Below are 18,383 nucleotides of genomic sequence, written 5' to 3' on the forward strand. Positions count from 1 at the left end.
AGAGCACTAATACACAGACATCTGAGTCTTCCTCAGCAGAACGTGAAGACGCACTGGTGGCTCTCAGTATTCTCTCTCAAGGTAGACAAGTTCCATTAATTTTGAAGATGATTATCGTTTTTAAATGTTATTGTGTGATGTATGTGTGTAGCCACATATACTACTAGCAAACGTGTGGAGGACAAGGGGCAACTCAGCGGCCGTGGTTTTCTTCCTCCACTGTTGGATGGGACTGAACTCCATCCTCAGGCTCGCAGGGCAAGTCCTTTCACCATCTGTCAGCCCATGGAGGGGACTTTTTTTCTTTGTTGAGACAGAGCTCTTGTCAGCTTAGCTGATTTCTGTTTCTGCCTCCCACATGCTGAGATTAAAGACATGCCCACCATGCTACCTGGTTTTAAGGTGCCTTCCTATCCAAGCGACTATAGAGACCTGGTTTTACAAACGACAAGGATTTTACACATAAATGGCAAATCGTTCCAGAGATGAATCTCTGATGAATGTGTTTCACTCTGTTTTTTCTGCAAACAGCCACACTCCTGAGAATCAATCTTACTGAGAACTAATAGGCCCAGTGTTCATACTCCCAGCAAGGTACAGGCCAGCCTAGGACCTGAATCAAGTCAACCCTAGTGAGTCTCTTGCAGAACACTGTTCACCTTGACAGGGACAGCATGGACAAAGAAGGTCTGAGTCACTGCTGGAAGAGGTCCCTGAGGGCCTTTCCAGGACCATCTGAGAGAGCAAAGAAGGAATGGCTGGAATCACAGACCCAGAAACGAAGACGACACTTGGGCTTCTCTGTGTGCAGTGGGCCTGGTGTATTTCCATTTAACAACCTAACCAATCAAGGCAAAGCCTCACACTCCAGGGCTGAGCACACTAGTAAGCACACTAACGTGTAACTAATGTAGAACAATCCCGATGGCTTCAAGATTGATGATGAGGGATCAGGGAGGTGGCTCACCAAGAGAACTTCTCTTAAAGCCTGATAACCCAAATTTAGGTCTCTGGGATCCATGTACAAACTGGATGAGGTGACCTGTATCTGCAATCCAAGCACTTTGTGGTGATTTAAATAAGAATGGCCCTCATAGACTCCTCGTTTTGAGCTTGGTCACTAGGGAGTGGCACTACTGGACAGCATTAGGAGGTGTGGCCTTGTTTGAGGAAGTATGTCACTGCGGATGGGCTCTAAGGTTTCAAAGGCCCATTCTAAACCAGAGTCTGTCTAGAGGATTGGGATGTAGCTCTCAGCTACTTCTCCAGCACCGTGTCTGTCTGTGTGTCACCATGCTTCTCGCCATGACAAACCTCAAAAACTGTAAGCAAGCCCCAATTAAATGCTTACTATTATAAGAGTTGGTATCTTCACAGCAATAGAACACTAAGAAAGACACATTCCTATGGTGAGATGGCAGGCAGAGACAGGAGAATCCTCCAGAAGCTTGAGGGCCAATTAGGTTGGAATATGCCACCCAGTAATAAACAGGAGATTTTGCCTCAAACAAGGTGGATGCATGCACCATGGCAGGCACACACTCATACAAACACATACACAGACACAAACTATGCACCATATCCATCACACAATACACACACACACACACACACACACACACACACACACACACACACACATACACACAAGTAAGTAGTTTTTAAAATCATGATGGGTTAAATCCAAGGTCTGTACAAGCTAGCCTATGATTAAGCTGTCATGATCAGTCTGAGGGAGGTGACTATTTCACTAGTTTATAGAGAGGAGTGGACATTAAACAGATTTCTAACTAGTTTTATTTTGTTAAAATTAAATCACCTCTTTTCTGTTTCCAAGGTTCTAGAACTATCATACAAGGCTCCTGCCTGTTTCCAAGGTTCTAGAACTATCATACAAGGCTCTTGCTTGCCAGACCCAGTTCCCAGTGTTCAACAGACCCCATTGGATCTTTACTTTTTCCCTTCTTCCCTCCTTCCTTCCTTCCTTCCTTCCTTCCTTCCTTCCTTCCTCCCTCCCTCCCTCCCTCCCTCCCTCTAAGCACTCCAGGCTTTAGAAGAGACTTTAATTTCCAATGAGCATCTCTAGCCTGAGGATTTTACAGGAGAGGAACTAAATCCACTCCTATGTTGCCTCTTTGGGGACTATCAGCAGTCCTCTGGACAGCACACTTTAGGAGCTGTTATGGAATCCTGAACGGCAGGGAAGCAGGGAGGAAGGATGCCCCTGGCTGGGTGCTCTCTGCCCCTCGAGATGCAGCAGCGTCTAGTCGTGTCCAAAGCTGTCAGCACACACCTCACCTCAAGTCCTTAGGCTTAAAGGTGAACAAACCCACCAAGTGCCTGCTATGTGGATTACCCAGAGCTACCAGCCCTGGAGAAAGATGTTCACAGCTGGGTGTTGTCAGCCTTGGATTTCAGAGCACACAGGTGCAACGCGTCTCAAAGTGCAACGTGTTCTCAAAGTGTGCCCTAAGGAGTTATGTTTTCTCAACATAACTCACTGCTAGAGAGAGACCTCCCTCTCCCACCACAGAAGTTTAGTTGTACACGTTGAGCTCGTGTGGATGGTTTTACTTGGAAAATACATGGGGAGGTGTCTGAACTTTAAAACTATTGAACCATTTGGAGACCCTTGATCTTCCAATTTGATCACAGCCCAGCAGAGGTGGCTTCTTGTCTTCTCTGCACTCCTGCCAGCAGTGACCAGACCTCCTTCACCTCACGCTGCCCCTTTCAAGGGGAACAGTGTCCTGCAGACTGATGTTAGTCCCTATTCTGAACCATTTCCAACTGCCCTGATTGTCAGTGACAGTCATCAGCACTCAAAGTAAAGCAGCTTTCCCTACATAGCAGCACTGAGTCCCCAGCTCTGGTCCAGCTAACTGGGAAGGAGGACAGAGAGGTGCCTGCAGCAGACAAGGCAATCCCATTCTGCCAGTGAGGTGTTGCAGAGTGCTGCAGCTTCATCAGCATTCTCAAGGCAGAGCACTGGCTAACTTAGCTCTACAGTAGAAGAGGGTAGAAGAGCGGGGACTGACAGCTCATAGTGTTAGTATTCTGTCTAAACTCCACCTCCACAGTTACCTGGCAACAGCCAAGTAGGCCTGCCCACTATAAAAGGGGCTGCTTGCCTCCTCCTCCTCCTCCTCCTCCTCTTCCTCCTCCTCCTCTTCTTCCTCCTCCTCTTCTTCCTTCTTCTTCTCTCTCTCTCTGTCTCTCTCTATCTCTCTCTGTGTCTCTGTCTCTCTCTGTCTCTCTCTCGCTCTCGCTCTCTCGCTTCTCTCTGTCCCCTCCCCCCTCCCCCTTCCCTTACCCCTCTCTCCATGTGGCCATGGCTGGTCTCTACTCCTCTGCACTCCGCCCCCCCACTACCTTCCTGGCTCCCCTCCCCATGTCCTGAATAAACTCTATTCTATGCTATACCAGTGTGCGACTGGTCCCTCAGGGGGAAGAGCTGCCTCGGCATGGGTCCGCTGAGACATCCCCTCCCCCATACCTCTCCACACACCCACAGGACACACTCTCTTTATCTTTTTATAAACACCTCACATAGGATAGGAAGCCCATCGTGCATGTGCGTGGACTCCAAGTCTCTAGCCCAGAAATGGCTCCTACAGTTCTCTTCCTGAGGCTTGCTGCTGGCCTGAGAGGCTTCCCAAGGCAATACTAGCCCCCTTCCACCACAGCCATGATCATTTACGTGAACTAATCTGAAACAAAGCCAGCTTAAGAAAGACAGAACGAAGGGGGAAACAGCACACTGCCACTGCTGCCCAGTCTTCTGCTGCAATGCTCAGAGCCTGCATGAGCACTGTCTTTTCAGAACACTTCCTGTCAGTAGTCAACCAGAGAAAGTTCACCCTGACTCAAACAGCAATGCTAACGTAATTCGTTTCAGACATGAAAGCCAAGACCTAGAGTAAGGGAAGACAGACATTTGCCTTCAATTACTCCCACTACATGAGCAAATCCAAGGAATGGAAGCTCTGAGCTTGTCCCACCCCATCCCCACGCCAAAAAATGTTCAAGTAAGATTTAGAGGAAAGATTCCTTCTGGGCCAAGTTTTAGTATCCTTCAACCTCAAAAAGTAAGTATCCAAAGTAATTTTTATACTGAAACTGAAACTTCCAGGTTTAAAATACGTCCCTTGGGTTCTGATGGATAAGTTGCAAGCACCGTCTCCCTCAGTCTCCCTCAAGGTTGCTAAGGGAACCATTTGTTCCCTAGATGATGATTCAGAACTGCTAAGTGCTGGCTCCCGAGACAGAAATGACAGAAATCAGAAGCAGCCACTTCCATACCCATAAGTCATGGTCATAAACCATGTTTTCTCAGCGACTCCAGAGTGGCCCCGGGGACATGTAATTCCTGTGCATGCGAATTCTCAGCTGAGGGAGTATGCTCCATCTATGTGGGTGGTGACATGCATACACATTACAGAAAAGCCTGAGGGTTAGTTACAGGAGCACAGGCTGCTGGTTACAGGAACATGGGATGCTCCGGAGTAGTGCTCTGACCACAGTGGAGCTGGGGTGTGGGAAGATTTTCTTCCATTTCCAACACTTTCTTGGTATTCTGAAACAAGCTGTCTAGTCACCCTGAGCACCATTCAACTCAGAAGAAGTTAAAGGAAAAAACCCTCTGAGTTCATCACCATGATCTTCTTGGAATGGCCTCCTTTATCCTGGGGTTGCCTATAACACCTCACACCTGGGAGGGAAGGGATTCCTCAGGCCTTTGCTTCTGAGAAAGCAGATGCAGAGAATCTTCAGAAGTCTTTCAGACCCTGCAATGAAGCAGGCAGAAAAACCTGCCAAGCAGTCCAGCAGAAGGCTGGCTGGCCACTGACAAACGCACACAAACGCTGAATGAGCATTTGCGATGGATGGAGAGGAAGACCTAGCTCTAGGAAAGGCACACACAGTCTAGGATTCTGAGGGAGAAGACAGGCTTTGAGTACAAAGATCCGTGAGTTTGGCCAGGAGGCAGTTAGTTCCCTTGACTGACATGTGGAAAGCGTTAATACCTGTGGTCAGCAGAGTGGGGGCATAGACACCAGGAGGCAAATGTGACCCATGTGGGACATGTCAGGAAAGGACCTTATGGACAGAAGGCAGATTGGAGATCACATGGAAAATGTTCCAGCTGACAAGGGAGCCATAGGTGTCATACAGAGTTCTGGAAGTGATGCCACTTCAGTGTGGTCTCAGAATAGGAGACACCAGAAAAGAGAGACAGGGCACAGGAAGGCTAAAACAGGGCACTAAAGAGATGTGGCTGCAGAGACAGAGCACTCAGCACTGCAGGGGAAGGGTCCCCAACACCCTCAGTCCAACATGCTACCATGCCCAGCTTTTCTCTGCCATTCCCCACAGCCTGCCTTCTACCTTGAAACTCTTCTGTGATTCGGGAGTTGGGCTCTCAAGGTCGATGAGTTTCTTTAGGTCCTCCTCAATGGTGGACTTGGAGGATGGCTTTGGGGATGCCCGCAGGTCCCTGGTGGAGGCTCGAAGCCTAGGGTGGGCTATCTCATTCCCATCACTTTGATGCCGCCTGGGGAGAGAAGATGGAAATGGGATCAGAGGGCTGGCTCACGGGGGCTGTGACAGATGACAGCGAGACGAAGAGTCTGGCTCCTATTTCCCTCAGACTCTACTCAGGCCAGCGCTTGTTAGAGAGGCAGAGTCAATGTGAACACAAAATAAAGTCTGAGGAGGAATTCACTCTTCTTCAGGAAACTGCCCTGTTTGGCCAGCACTAGCAGCAGACTCGACAGATCAGAGCGATCCCCAGAGGCACCTTTATACGATGGCTGTCAAACAACAGGAATAGCACATGGAGAACAAGCTCTATGTTCTCCAAGTCCTACTGGCCCAGGGAAGAAGCAGTCTACAGAAGAGCCGTGACTGACGGAACACTGGAGGCTCAGTCATCCCACAGAGTGTCCTTGAAACAGCTCTTTCCTAGGATAGCTAAAGATCTCAGAGTGAAATGTTTACAGTACATCTTACTCAAGCAATGAAGCAGCGAAATAATTTAAAGAAAAAATTTACTTAGCAAATAAAATCTCTTAGGGAGAAGTGGAGAAGTGTGATCAGAATATATTATATGAAAAATACTTTTTTTTTAATTTTAAAAAAGAAAAAACCTCCATAAGCTAATCCCTCCAACCCCAACATCTCGCCCAGGATCACTGGCAATAAGAGACTGCCCAGTTATTTCTGCACACAGAGAAAACCAACCACTAAGTAGAAGATCTCTTACTTTCTTGTATCCATAAATCCCACGGAGTTAATGGTTCCTTCTGGTTTTTTCCATCCAATCAGGTATTTGCTAGTGGCGCCCTGGCGGGGGTAGAAAGTCCTAGGTCCAGAGGAGGCTGAGGAAGAGGAGGAGAAGGAAGGTGCGAGCTGGGAGGATGTGGTGGGGTGAAGCTCCTCTTTGGGTGAACTTCTGGCACTGGAGAACACCACTGGGCTGGCAGAGTGTCGGGAGCCCATGGTACTGTGGAGAGCAGGACAGAGACAGTGACCATAATGTCTATGCCGTGTCAGCTGTGGGGTGGTGTCCAAGGTGGGGGTGAAGGTCAGGTTAAAGAAAAATGAATTTTGAAGAAATGATTAAAAGAAAAGGGATGGCCAGCTGGCCTGCCTGGTCTCATTCTGTAATTTAAATGTCTGCTCTTAAAGTGACAAGTGGTCAGAGGGGCTTGGTCTGCACTTTAAGAGTAAAAGGGGCACTTTCAGACACCCTGGCCCACTGAAGTCCAGGAGGGGCAGGGGGCAGGACAAGGAGCAGGAGAAGTCTCAGTGTCTGCCTGTGTGATCCCATCAGATCTGGGGGTCATGATGATGCCAAGGCCAGGCTGAAGATTAGGGGAAGATCAGGTCAAGGACATGCTCTCCTTGACATCCAAGGTCAAGGGCACACTGATATCTGTGTTCCTCTAGCATGCAGTATTCACACTGACTCAAAGCTTGCTCATCATCAGATAAGTTTTAAGCCTGAAAAAAGCAGATTTTTCAAGATTGGGGAGGAGAGCTTATATCAGCTACCCAAATGCAGGAAACCCACACTTCCTTCTAAGGTCCCTCAGGGTTCATGTCCACATTATAAGCTCTGCTGAGTTCTGCTCAGGAAAATTCTAAGGCCAGGTGACTCCTACAGCAGACATATAGTTGCATTCCTTGAAGGCACTTCTATTTGTCAAAAACTAGTTGTGCTGAATGAACAGATAATAAAGTATCCATAGTGCTATGTAACAGGTACCACTCAGTAATGGGGGAAGATGACAAAGGGAAACTAAGTGTGAGGTGTTCATGAACTCTATCTTGGCAACTTTTCTGCAACTCTGAAACTAACACAGTATTTTAAAGTGTTACAATAGAAACAAAACCCAGATGCCACTGGTTGAGACGGCATCTATTGGTGAAAACGAAGCTTGACTAGTCAGACCTGGGTTTTATTTCTAAGCAGACCTACAGATTTTGAACCACGATATGAAAGAACATTTTGTATAGCAGGGAGGAGTCTTGTTAGTATTTGAGGATCAGCTACCAGATCTGGAAAAGTATTGCAGAAGAATCCACTTGGAAAGCTTCCAGCATGACTGTGGTCTTATTACCTCAGAACACAAAGAACCGTCTCCTCTATTTTTATAATGAACCCAGAAGAGCTGGGCCCAAACTTGAAAAAACAGAGTAAAAAGTTACTAGTCTTACTCTAATATCATAAACATTTCCCCCAAGATTATTCCAGCTAGAGACAGTATATGAAACCTTCATAAGCATCTGCCAGGGCTGCACAAATTAAAAAGCAATGCAACCTTACCTCTTGATAAACATTCCGCCTGGTTGCTTTTAAAATTAGGAAGGGGGCTGGAGAGATGGCTCAGTGGTTAAGAGCATGTACTGCTCTCTCAGAGGACCACAGTTTGGTTCCCAGTGACATACTAGAACCTGTCACTCCAGGAGAGCACTGTTCTCTTCCTGCCTCTGAGGGCATCAGGACATGCCTCACCCCCACACATATAATTTTAAAAGAAAAATGTGTATCTTAAAGAAAGGGGATATAAAACTGTTTCCTAAATATGGTGTATTAAATCAGTACGGACAAAACAAGAGCAGATCTCTGCTACGGAAAAAGTACAAGTGTGAGAATGAGCTCAAGAGGAAAGGCTTCAAAGGGCTGAAGGGCGGGCGCTGAGAGGCACCAGAGGCCTAGAGCAGTCAGAGGAGGCAGCATAGCTGGCTCTGCACTTCTGCAGATAAGCTTTAGACTGCAGGGTGAAGGTGAGAGTGGAGAGTGTCTGTTCCCTATTCAGGGACCAGACTCTAGTCTCTGGTTTGCAGATGGAAAGATTACTTTTTCCTTTAGGATCTCTTCACACACACTTAGAACATAGTTCTGAAGTCCCAAGGTGTTGAGAGCACATCTACCTTAAAAATCTAACCTGGATGACCACAACCCTGGATAACCACAGAAGCTGACTCTCAAACAGCAGTATGCTAAACTTGCTGACTGTATCCCCTCTCCAGAGATGCTGACACAGGTGGAAAGGGGCTGGGGACATGAGAATTCATACTTCTCATGTGTTCCCAGAGGCTGTTTGGTCCATGACTCAGGCTCTGGAATCTACTGTATTTGAGTTACACCTGAAGTGACACACTTTTACCTTCTGATACACTTTGATATTACAAAGCTATTCCAAAATCCTGGGACTTTAAAGGACTGAATTTGAGTCAAAAAGAAATAATTTGCCAGGAGGATAGAAAATAAATTAAACAGTTCATTGTTTTACAAATCATTCCGTCATGCTGCACAAATCTATGCCAAGAGAATGTTAAAGAGGAGGCTGGAAGATATTCAAAGGAGACAGCAGCACATATGTTATGTAGAGGTGTAGTTTTCTAGCCTATGTGACTCTAACCATTATTTTCCTAATGAGCTTTCAGGAGCGCCTGCACTAGCATACAGACACCGAAGGCAGACTTTATCTCTACTTGCCCACTATTGCCAGGAACCCGGCAGGCTCTTACAAAAATATGAGCTTTGTGGTTTCTCTTCTGCATCTGCCTGATGCAGGGAACCACATACTGCATTCTTTCTGTACTCTGTCTCCCTGATTGGATGTGAACTTCGTGAGGGCTGTTTTTCTTGCTTACTACTGTATGCCTCATGCCTAGAATAGTCCTGGCAACTATAACTACTGAGCATATGATGAAAGATACAGCTAAGTCAGTGGTAAGCTGGAAATCCATCTCAAATGTGAGATTAAGGGATACACACTGTGTGATTTACTCAAACTGTATTTAAAACTCGGTGTTGCTTAAGTTTTATTGTAGGAGGTACTTACGTCTACAAATGATGCTTCTGCATCCTTTGTGTACCGTCACCAGGATAACTGCTTAACTGACCACTAACCTAACTATTATTCATTTTATTTATGAATATGGTAGCTAATACTTGGTCCCAGGTGTGAAATGCCAGCACACTTATGTTTGCTAATGGTTATAATCAGACAGCTGTATTAAGAACCAATATCTGGGAACAAAGAGAAACAAATGAAAATTTACTGGCCCAACTTTCTCCTTAGAATGTACAACCCCTATCAGCAAAAACCAAGCCTTCACCCAAGACAAGTCCACAACATGTACTTCAGGGTTCTAATCCCAGAGGTGCTAATGGAGCAGAGCTGAACCAGTGTCTGCAGATGTGGCAGAAATCCCCCTCACGTATGCAGCTCATTTGAGAACCACTGCTGGAATCCTGGTGAACTGCTGAAACTGTTCTAACTTGGTCAAATCCCCACTTCATGTCTGCCCAGATCCAGGACTTGAAGCCATGGCTACCATGTGTCTGAAGCAATACTGTGGCCCCTGCAGGAGCTGATATCAGTGCAGAGTTGAGGGCTCATATTATGTTTTCTTGAGTCAGAGAAAACTGTGTTTTGAAACAATTTAAAAGTATTCTCCTATTTCCTAGAACTAAAAACTGCTACCTGAGCCTATACATTTTTCACTTTCCAAAATGGTCTGCCTCTTCCTTTCCTATGTAATTCCAGCCCGGGCTCTAGGTGGAGCTCCTTGAAGCTGATCAGCTGCTGGTCTATAACCACCTATGACTACCTCAAGGTAGTACAGCCGCATACTTCACAAAGAGACTCGAGTTTATACTACAGTCGATGACAAGCTGGCAGATCTGTGCTTAAGGGGAGCCAGACAGCTAGGCTGTTTCATTATCCTGGAGAACTCTTGTTAATTCAATATGCTGTGATTCTGTCTTACCCACAGTGCCTTGAGTCTCTCCCTAAGAATAGTGTAAGGCAAAGAGCCAGTAATATGAATCAAAAAGAAAATAGAAGCAGATCCACTGGGGCGACAGGTGCAGTATCAGTTCCTTTCCTACTACATGAAAAGCCAGTTTAACCCTGAGCACAGCTGAGCCAGGTCAGTGAGAATCCAACCAGGATGTCCTTGGACTTGGTCACTAGTTTTCATCTACACTCTAGGATGCTTCCCTTTTCCTGAAAAATAAGACACATTTGGAGTCTTTAAGAAGAAAGAGAGGACACGCACGCTACACACAAAAGTAAAGGGTAACAGGGTGGCCAGAACCTGGGCCAGCCTGACCTGACAGATTTCACATCTTCACTCATGGCTTGAAGGAAGCCACAGACAGAGGCACAGCAGCCCGGCCCCTTTACATGTGCCTTTACAGGAGGGGGTGGCCGCCTGCAGAAGACACATGACTAAAGTGTGTGGGACTGTGAAAGGATGGCTTGGTTTCTGGTACAGCACTGGCTAGAGATGGCCAGAGACCCAACAGGTGTCTATGCCTTCGAGGGACAGCACATATCTCACCATGCTCCCAGACTCCAGGCTCCATTGATCAGCCTGCCTTTCAGTCATGGAGGGCAATGCCCCTACCAGCCCCTCCACAAGTAGAGGGAGTGACTACAGGTCTCAGCCTCAAGGGATTTCCATATTAATGAGTTACCTGAAGACAAGAGGGCATAGCCAATTAAGTATTCCTTCCCAGACCCTCCTCCTTACAAATGGTATTTAACCAAAGGCTTTAACCTGAGGGTGGTGGTGGGGGGAACACGGGGACAGCTAGATTGATCTACCTTTCTGCCATGACATAAACCCTTTAAAAACCATGGACTTCCTTGTGTCTTTGGGACCTGCCGTGGAGAACCATGGAGGGGGCCTTAGACCTACTGAGCCGCTGCCTAATCTCCCGCCTGAGGACTTGTCTGCATTATAGCAATGGAGGCCACCGATCAAAGCAAGCTAGTCGAGCCTCCGCTGAGTCAGCCAAGCTAGTACAGTAAGCAAGTCTCCTTCCAGTGGGGCACTGTCAGGACTTCTTTCTCTCGACCTCATTCCTCTCATGTCTCAGTTCTTCTGTGGTCCCCAGCGGTGTCTGGGAGCCCAATACAAAGACCACCGGCCTTTGGGTCAGCTGCCTCGGCCCAGAAATATCCACTCAGGAGGCCCTGCCCCCACGGAACTTCAGACTGAGGTCTCCCCACACCTGGGCGGAGCCTGAGCGGCTCCTCAGCCCAGCATCCGTACGCTGCTGTGTGGAGTGAACTCAGTCAACTGCGGGAACCACAACTCTGCCCAACAGGATCCACGCCCACGTCCACGCGCAAGCTATCCACCCCACACGTCATCAGTCAAGTTTCAGGTATCACTCCTGTGCACTCAGGCTGGGGACGCCCTTCTAAATGTCTGTATCACCATGGAGACCATTCTTTCCTGTGTAGCAGCAGCTGCTGTCTGATGGGAAGGGATGCCTGCAGCCATCTGCTATTTGGATGTGGCACGAGGACTTGGGGTGTGGTCCTACCCTGTGAAGGATAGTATTTTCAGAGAGTAAAAAGCAGCAATTAGTTACCTGTCAAATGACTGTGACAAAATCTGAGTAAAGACTGGATGTTGGCCTATGACCAAAGAGAGGGCAGCTGATAGGGTTTCCTGGGATAGATTGTGTAAATAACAAGTCGCTGGGTGACAGATAATGAGGGACAATGATGAAGCAGGACTCCTCCCACTGTGATCAACCCTGGCAACTCTCTACCACCAGTTCCATGATTCTGGAGGGCTTCATGAGTGCTAAGGCACTGGGGGAGACAAGTTAGTGAGGTCTGGGGGTTAAGGGGGTAACAAAGAAAGCTGCTCCTTCCCAAGAAGCACGTCCCTGGTGAGCAGAAAGAATGCACATTCAGCCTGGGGAATGAGTAAGTAGCTGAGTGCAGAAGAGGCCTCACAAATCACCGTGGACACAAGATGAGTCCAGCTGCAACACCTAACTATGTACATAAGGAGCCGACAAGATGCCCATGAGCATGACCATTACTTTTTGTTTTGTTTTGCTTTTCCAGACATGGTTTCTCCGAGTAGCCTTGGCTGTCCCAGAACTCTCTCTATAGACAAGACTGGACTCACACAGCAATTGGCCTGTCACCCCTGAGGATTAAAGGTGTATGCCATAATATCTGACGAACATAACCATCTAATGGGCATAGCAGAGACACTGTCCTGTTCAAGTTTGGTATCAAAAAAACAAAGCAGAAAGAAAGAAGTGAGGGAGGGAGAGAGGGAGGGAGGGAGGGAGGGAAGGAGGGAGAGAGGGAAGGAGGGAAGGAGAGGAAGAGAAAGAAAGAGACTCTAGGAAGCTTGAGAAAAGGTATATTAGGTTTGAAAGAAGGGAAAAACTGTCACGGTAGGGGTGAGGGACGCATGCCTGTAAATGGAAAGTGAACCCCTGCTCACAGTGAAGATGAAGCTTAAGAAAGAAAACAAAATGCGCTCTCTTGCCTTGCCTACATTTCCAGGGTAATATACTTGGTGACCCTTTTTATTCCCAACAGAGTCAGTATCGTGAGATGACAGGTAAGAGATGGCTCGGAGTGACACAGCCACAGAGCTGGACAGTGGCAGAAGAGACATGGCAATGAGGTCACCCTCAAATCCGGGTTCTTGAGTCTCTTGCTTGATTTGCCTGGGGTAAAGGGAGTAATACATTTTTTTCTTTCTTTCAGAAAACAAACATCTGCCTTCATGTTTAGAAAGAACTTGGCAGAACAAGAGCACTTCTCTTAAGTAAGAGTGTTTTGGCCATAGCTGGAGGGATGCAGCAAGACACTGATGGAGGAAGACTGCTCTAGGCTGAACTCCAGCAGGGTTAATGAAGCATATGCATAAACTCTTTCCCTAAGAGGGTGCTTGCAATGGCACACAATGGGCTCCACATGTGCTGCGCTGCTCTGGGCCTCTCTGTCTCGCCTTCGGAAGGCTGCTCTGAAGGGCAGGACTGTGGGGCAGCTCTGTATCAGGTCCTGGAGAGAGGGCTCACTGCTGAACATGCGCTTGAAATGTTAGCCACAGAGGTTCTGTTCACCACTCCTGCTGGTCACTACAAGTCCAGATAGAACAGTGACCACTCCTGCTGGTCACTACAAGTCCAGATAGAACAGTGACCACTCCTGCTGGTCACTACAAGTCCAGATAGAACAGTGACCACTCTTGCTGGTCACTACAAGTCCAGATAGAACAGTGACCACTCCTGCTGGTCACTACAAGTCCAGATAGAACAATGACCACTCCTGTAGGCTGGAGGAAATTCAACGAGACACTTCATCCACATTAGTTGAAGCTTGCTCATAAAAGCAAAGCAGTGTGTTCCTAATGCTCACTGCACGCAGAGCTCTGCACAAAACGCAACTTACTGATGGAATTGAAACAGAGATGCCCAGAGCTTTCAACCCAAGCTCTGGGTTTGGAGTTCCAGAGGCTGCACCTTCAAACTCTGAATTAGTTCATAATACTTAGAAAAATAGTGTTCTCAACTTAGGGAGGAAAATGAAGAATATCAGACGTGGTATTCAGGCCTGTGATCTTAGCTACTTGGGAGGCTGTGGCAGTAGGATCAGAATTTCAAGCCCAGACTGGACAACTTAGTCAAACCCTGCTTAGATCAAAGAGTGCACTGCACTAGCATAGCAGCTGGCTATCAAAAGCAAAGCCCTGGGTTCAATTCCCAGTACTCTGGATGGGGCTATGGGTGGGACAGGAAAGATATGCAATTAACTGTTAACTGACAAAATTCCAGCCAGAAAAGATTTAGGGCAAAAAAATTCTGCCATATAAAAACAATGGCAAGTTTTCTAAACAAAGCAGGAAACATTCTCTCTTACATCTGAAAGAGGCTCAGAATCTGGAGGTACACTTTAAACCCAGCAGCTGTAAGACAGACACAGATAGCCCTTCGCCACCCAAGCTATTCCTTAAATCTCAGTGTAAGCCCCTTTCCCACTCCCAGGAAGCAGCTTCACAGGCATCACAATTCATTAGCTTATGAGGTCTGCTAGTACAGGTCCATTCACAAAGCTGAGCTGCATTACAGGCAAGCAGCTCTCCTGATCGTGAATGACCAACTTCTTCTTTAGAGACGTTTCTCAAAACTTATATATGGAAATAGCTTCCAAAAGCTCATGTTCTACACACAAAGCCTTAAGCATTAAAACTTAAACAGGAAAGCAGATGTGACTGCAGGAAGCCGGAAGTGGAGCTCCGCAGTGTCTGAGCTGAGAATCATGGGACTTTTGAATTATCTTAGTAGTGGATCAGTAGGATGAGGCATTTCCTGTTTGTCCATCAGGATCCACGTGCTGATACTGGAGAGCATAGGAGCTTAGGGTACATGTGCTAGATGGGAAGTTGTCCTCTATAAAGTGACAATAAAAATACGTATATGATTGCCTAAGTGGGTCCCAACTGGCTAGAGGCCTCAGCCCTTTGGGAAGCTAATGTGAGCTTTGAGGCAAGCAGAACGGCTGGCTAACAAGAGTGGCGGAAGAGGGCTAGGTACTAAAACATGTCAGGTTGATCTGCTAGGAGTTCAGCAGGACATACTCTCCCACAAAGTCTGAAGTGCTAAAGTCAGTGGTTCTCAACCTTCCTAACACTGTGACCCTTTAGTACAGTTCATGTTGTGGTGACCCCAACCATAAACTTATTTTCATTTTTGCTACCTCATAACTATAGTTTTGCTACTGTTATAGATCGTAATGTAAATATTTTTGGAAATAGAAGTTTGCCAAAGGGGTTGTGACCCACAGGTTAAGAACCTCTGACTAAAGGCTTGGCCCCATGTGGCCAAGAGGTGACTAGACCAAAAGGGTTTGGCACTGATACAGTAGTGACCAACTAGAGGAATCACGACATAGTGGCATTATTGGGTGGTGGAGAAAACTTTGGAGCAAGAAGTCTTGCTGGAGAAGATAGGTTTCTGAGGATACACCCTTGCTGTTTGTCCCTCTGTTTCTAGGCCACCAGGAGGCAGAGCAAGCCCTGCCAATCACTCCTGCTGCTACCATGTTACTCTGGACCCCAGCCATGGACCAAGCACATCTTAAACTGAAACCATGAACCAAAATAAGCCTTTCCCCAGTGAGCCGTGTGCCTGGCATTTGTCAGTGACAAGATCTGCTAACAAGGGTAGCAGAGGCAGGCTGATCTCTGTGAGCTTGAGGCCAGCCTGGTCTACAGCCTGGTCCAGAACAGCCAGGGCTACACAGAGAAACCCTGTCTCAACACAGCAAACACTCCATTCTTCAAAAAAGTATTAGTGTTTTTTACATGAGTGAATTAAACAATCTTATCTTCACCTCTACTGCTTGCCATAAATCTTTTTTTTGAATGACTCATTTTAAGATACAAACAGGAAACAATTATAAAAAGAATAAAAAATTAAAGTCTAAGATGCAAATTCTCTACCCTACATAGGAAGTTATCTGTAGCAATGACTTCTCTTAATGGCATTCAAATATAACATCCCTATGCAATTACCAACCTACGTTAATGCAATTCTCAAGGGATGCCACAAAAAACCCTGTGCAGTCATCAACAGTGAGACTGGAGGACAGAGGGGAAGGCTCGACCTAGCCAGAAATATGCAGGGAAACTTAATCACTGTAATTTAAATTTTGTCACCATGTCCCAGGTACAAGCTCTTTTATGCACTGTCAAGAGATCGCCACATTAATTGCTGTCCCTGTCTCCTGAGGACACACACACTCTAATTTGCTGTGGTTTCAGCTTCCCGAGGAATGCACATTTGGTGGCTGAGCCCTCTTCCTCCAGAAAGGGGAGGCTGCTTAGCTCTGATTATCCAGCTCATTCTGCCAAGACCAACAGGCCCAAGTTACAAAGCATGCTTCTTTACTGGATCTAGAAACTGGTGTGACTCAAGCCTCCAGTGGGTGGGCAGCCCTGCCACCCTCCTGAAAGACCACATTCTTCTCTGCTAAGCTTGACTTCCAACAGCACAGTATTTCTAAGCAATGACTTCAGTGATTCCAAATGGTCCATCTGAAGCAGAACGTGTAGACAGACCTTTCTGAGGCCCTGGCAGCCATGGGCAGTACATCTGGGCAATGAAAACCCAGGTGCCTGTGAGGGTGGGCTGCACTGGGGTGGGCTGGGGGGGGGCTAGAATTGGGGGGAGGCTGGGGTAGGTGCAGACCCTTGGACCTGCCAGCAGCACAGCCTTAGTATTTTGTGTGTTGCCATCAGAGTCCAGCTCTTTCTAATCTTCCTCTGTAGTCACACCATTCTAGATAATCCCTCTGTAACTCAGTTCTGCTGCCTCAGGTTAGACCAGGATCTCTCTCAGGTAGATTACTATTATTAGGAAAAGGGCCCCTTCTAAAATGAGCAACTAAAACCAAAGAAATGGAAATACAGGTTTGTAGAAACTGGTCTGTTTTGACAGACGCTGAGGGAGGGCGTGGTCCACTGAATGTGGTGGAGGGTCACATCAGAAGCAGCCAGCAGGCTGGGAATGTCATACAGTCTGTACTGCTAACAGTATGGGGGGGGGCACCTTCCTGTTCTACTGTTCTAAGCATACCCCTTACCTCAGTTGAACCAAACACTCTAGCTCCTAAACTGTAGGACAACAGAACTCTGGGTATTCAAGATTCTGAGGCCACTTTCTCAAGGTTATTGCTGCTTAAGGGCTGTGGTGTTTCCAGACCATGGTCATTTTAAAAACAAGTAACATCAGAAGCTACACCCATACAGTCTCACCAAGATGACTACATTTGGGATGACACTAACAAACATGCCATCTGCATGGGGAAAAGCCCACAAGGCCTCAGGCCTACACAAAGAACTGAAGGTAACCAAAGAAATCTAGGAGCAGCCAAGGTGGCTCTCTCCAAGGAAGCGCACATCAACTGGTAGCCAGTGACAAATGGTCAGTCCTGAAAACATTAACACAAGTAACACTATAAGGACTGCAGGTTACATTTATGAATATATACATGTACATACACATAATAACAACTAATAAAAAAGGAGGTCATGAATTAGGAGGAGATGGAAGGGGTACATGACAGGGTTTAGAGGCAGGCCAGAGAGGAGAGAAGTATATCTAAAATACAATCTTAAAACGACAACAAGCTGTGATCTGGAGATGACAGACAAAGCATAACTTGTGAAGTGCATCCAATACACACAGCCCCAAACCTGGGAAGAAGAGACACTTAAAACCTACTCTGCACGACCAGAGACATGGCAGAAAGCTGAGCGCTAAAATGACTGGCTATGTACAATAAAGGTCAATGTCTCTTCCTACCAGGGCGATCTGTGGTTTACTAGCAGATTCTAGTTCTCATTCGGAAAACAGAAAAACTCAACTGCTCTGCTCTCCCATTTTTCTGTGGGGCAGCCAGGCTAGACAGTCACACCCTGACAGCAACTGGCAACAGTGAAAGGCAAAAGGGGAAACGACCCGAGATGCAGATGTTTAGAGCAGAAATGGACTGCTTCCTTGCCAAGTCAGAGAGTCTTAGCACACTTCGGATTAAGGAAATGAAAAGCAGTATTTATTTTGTTAGTGGTGTGTACCCGTACTGGAGACCATACACTGGAGACAGTGTTTCCTCATGTGGAAGAGGCAAGTGGAACTCTAGCTATGCTTTTTTGATGGGCATCCCCACCATCAGTGTGTCACTGTCAGGAGGCAGGAATGGAGACATGGGTAAGCAATGGGCTGGGCATGAAGCTAGGAAACGCTATGCTGGGCACAAGGGAAAGCTGCCAAGATTACTTTGTTTAAAACACACAGTCAAGAATTCCAAGTGTTTTCCAGAGTCGGTAGCACTCTATACTCATTATATATCATTGCTGAAAATCAGAATTAGAAAACTCTAATTCTGGAATGCAGTTTGAAAACTTAAAAAACAAAACCAAAAACAAATGTTACAATGAATATATCTCCAAGTTTCTCCCAATTTGAAATAATGCATTAAGATTACCGAAGTATTTTGCTTGGAAATAAATGGCATAAAATAAATAAATACACA

At 46.6% G+C, this 18,383-nt stretch overlaps 1 protein-coding gene across 3 annotated transcripts in view; it reads right to left on the bottom strand.

Annotated features, from left to right (window-relative positions):
• Sipa1l1 (signal induced proliferation associated 1 like 1) overlaps window positions 1-18,383 on the bottom strand; it is a 198,361-nt gene that overhangs the window by 12,431 nt on the left and 167,547 nt on the right. For all 3 annotated transcript variants that reach the window (XM_028782145.1, XM_028782144.1, XM_028782143.1), the window contains 2 exons: window positions 6,266-6,505; window positions 5,389-5,554 (listed from right to left, as the gene is read on the bottom strand). In XM_028782145.1, the coding sequence (XP_028637978.1) occupies window positions 5,389-5,554; window positions 6,266-6,505 (406 nt within the window). The remainder of the gene's footprint in view (window positions 1-5,388; window positions 5,555-6,265; window positions 6,506-18,383) is intronic.

This window comes from Grammomys surdaster, unplaced genomic scaffold (genome assembly GCF_004785775.1).
Source record: "Grammomys surdaster isolate TR1022 unplaced genomic scaffold, NIH_TR_1.0 721, whole genome shotgun sequence".
Lineage (NCBI taxonomy): Eukaryota > Metazoa > Chordata > Mammalia > Rodentia > Muridae > Grammomys > Grammomys surdaster.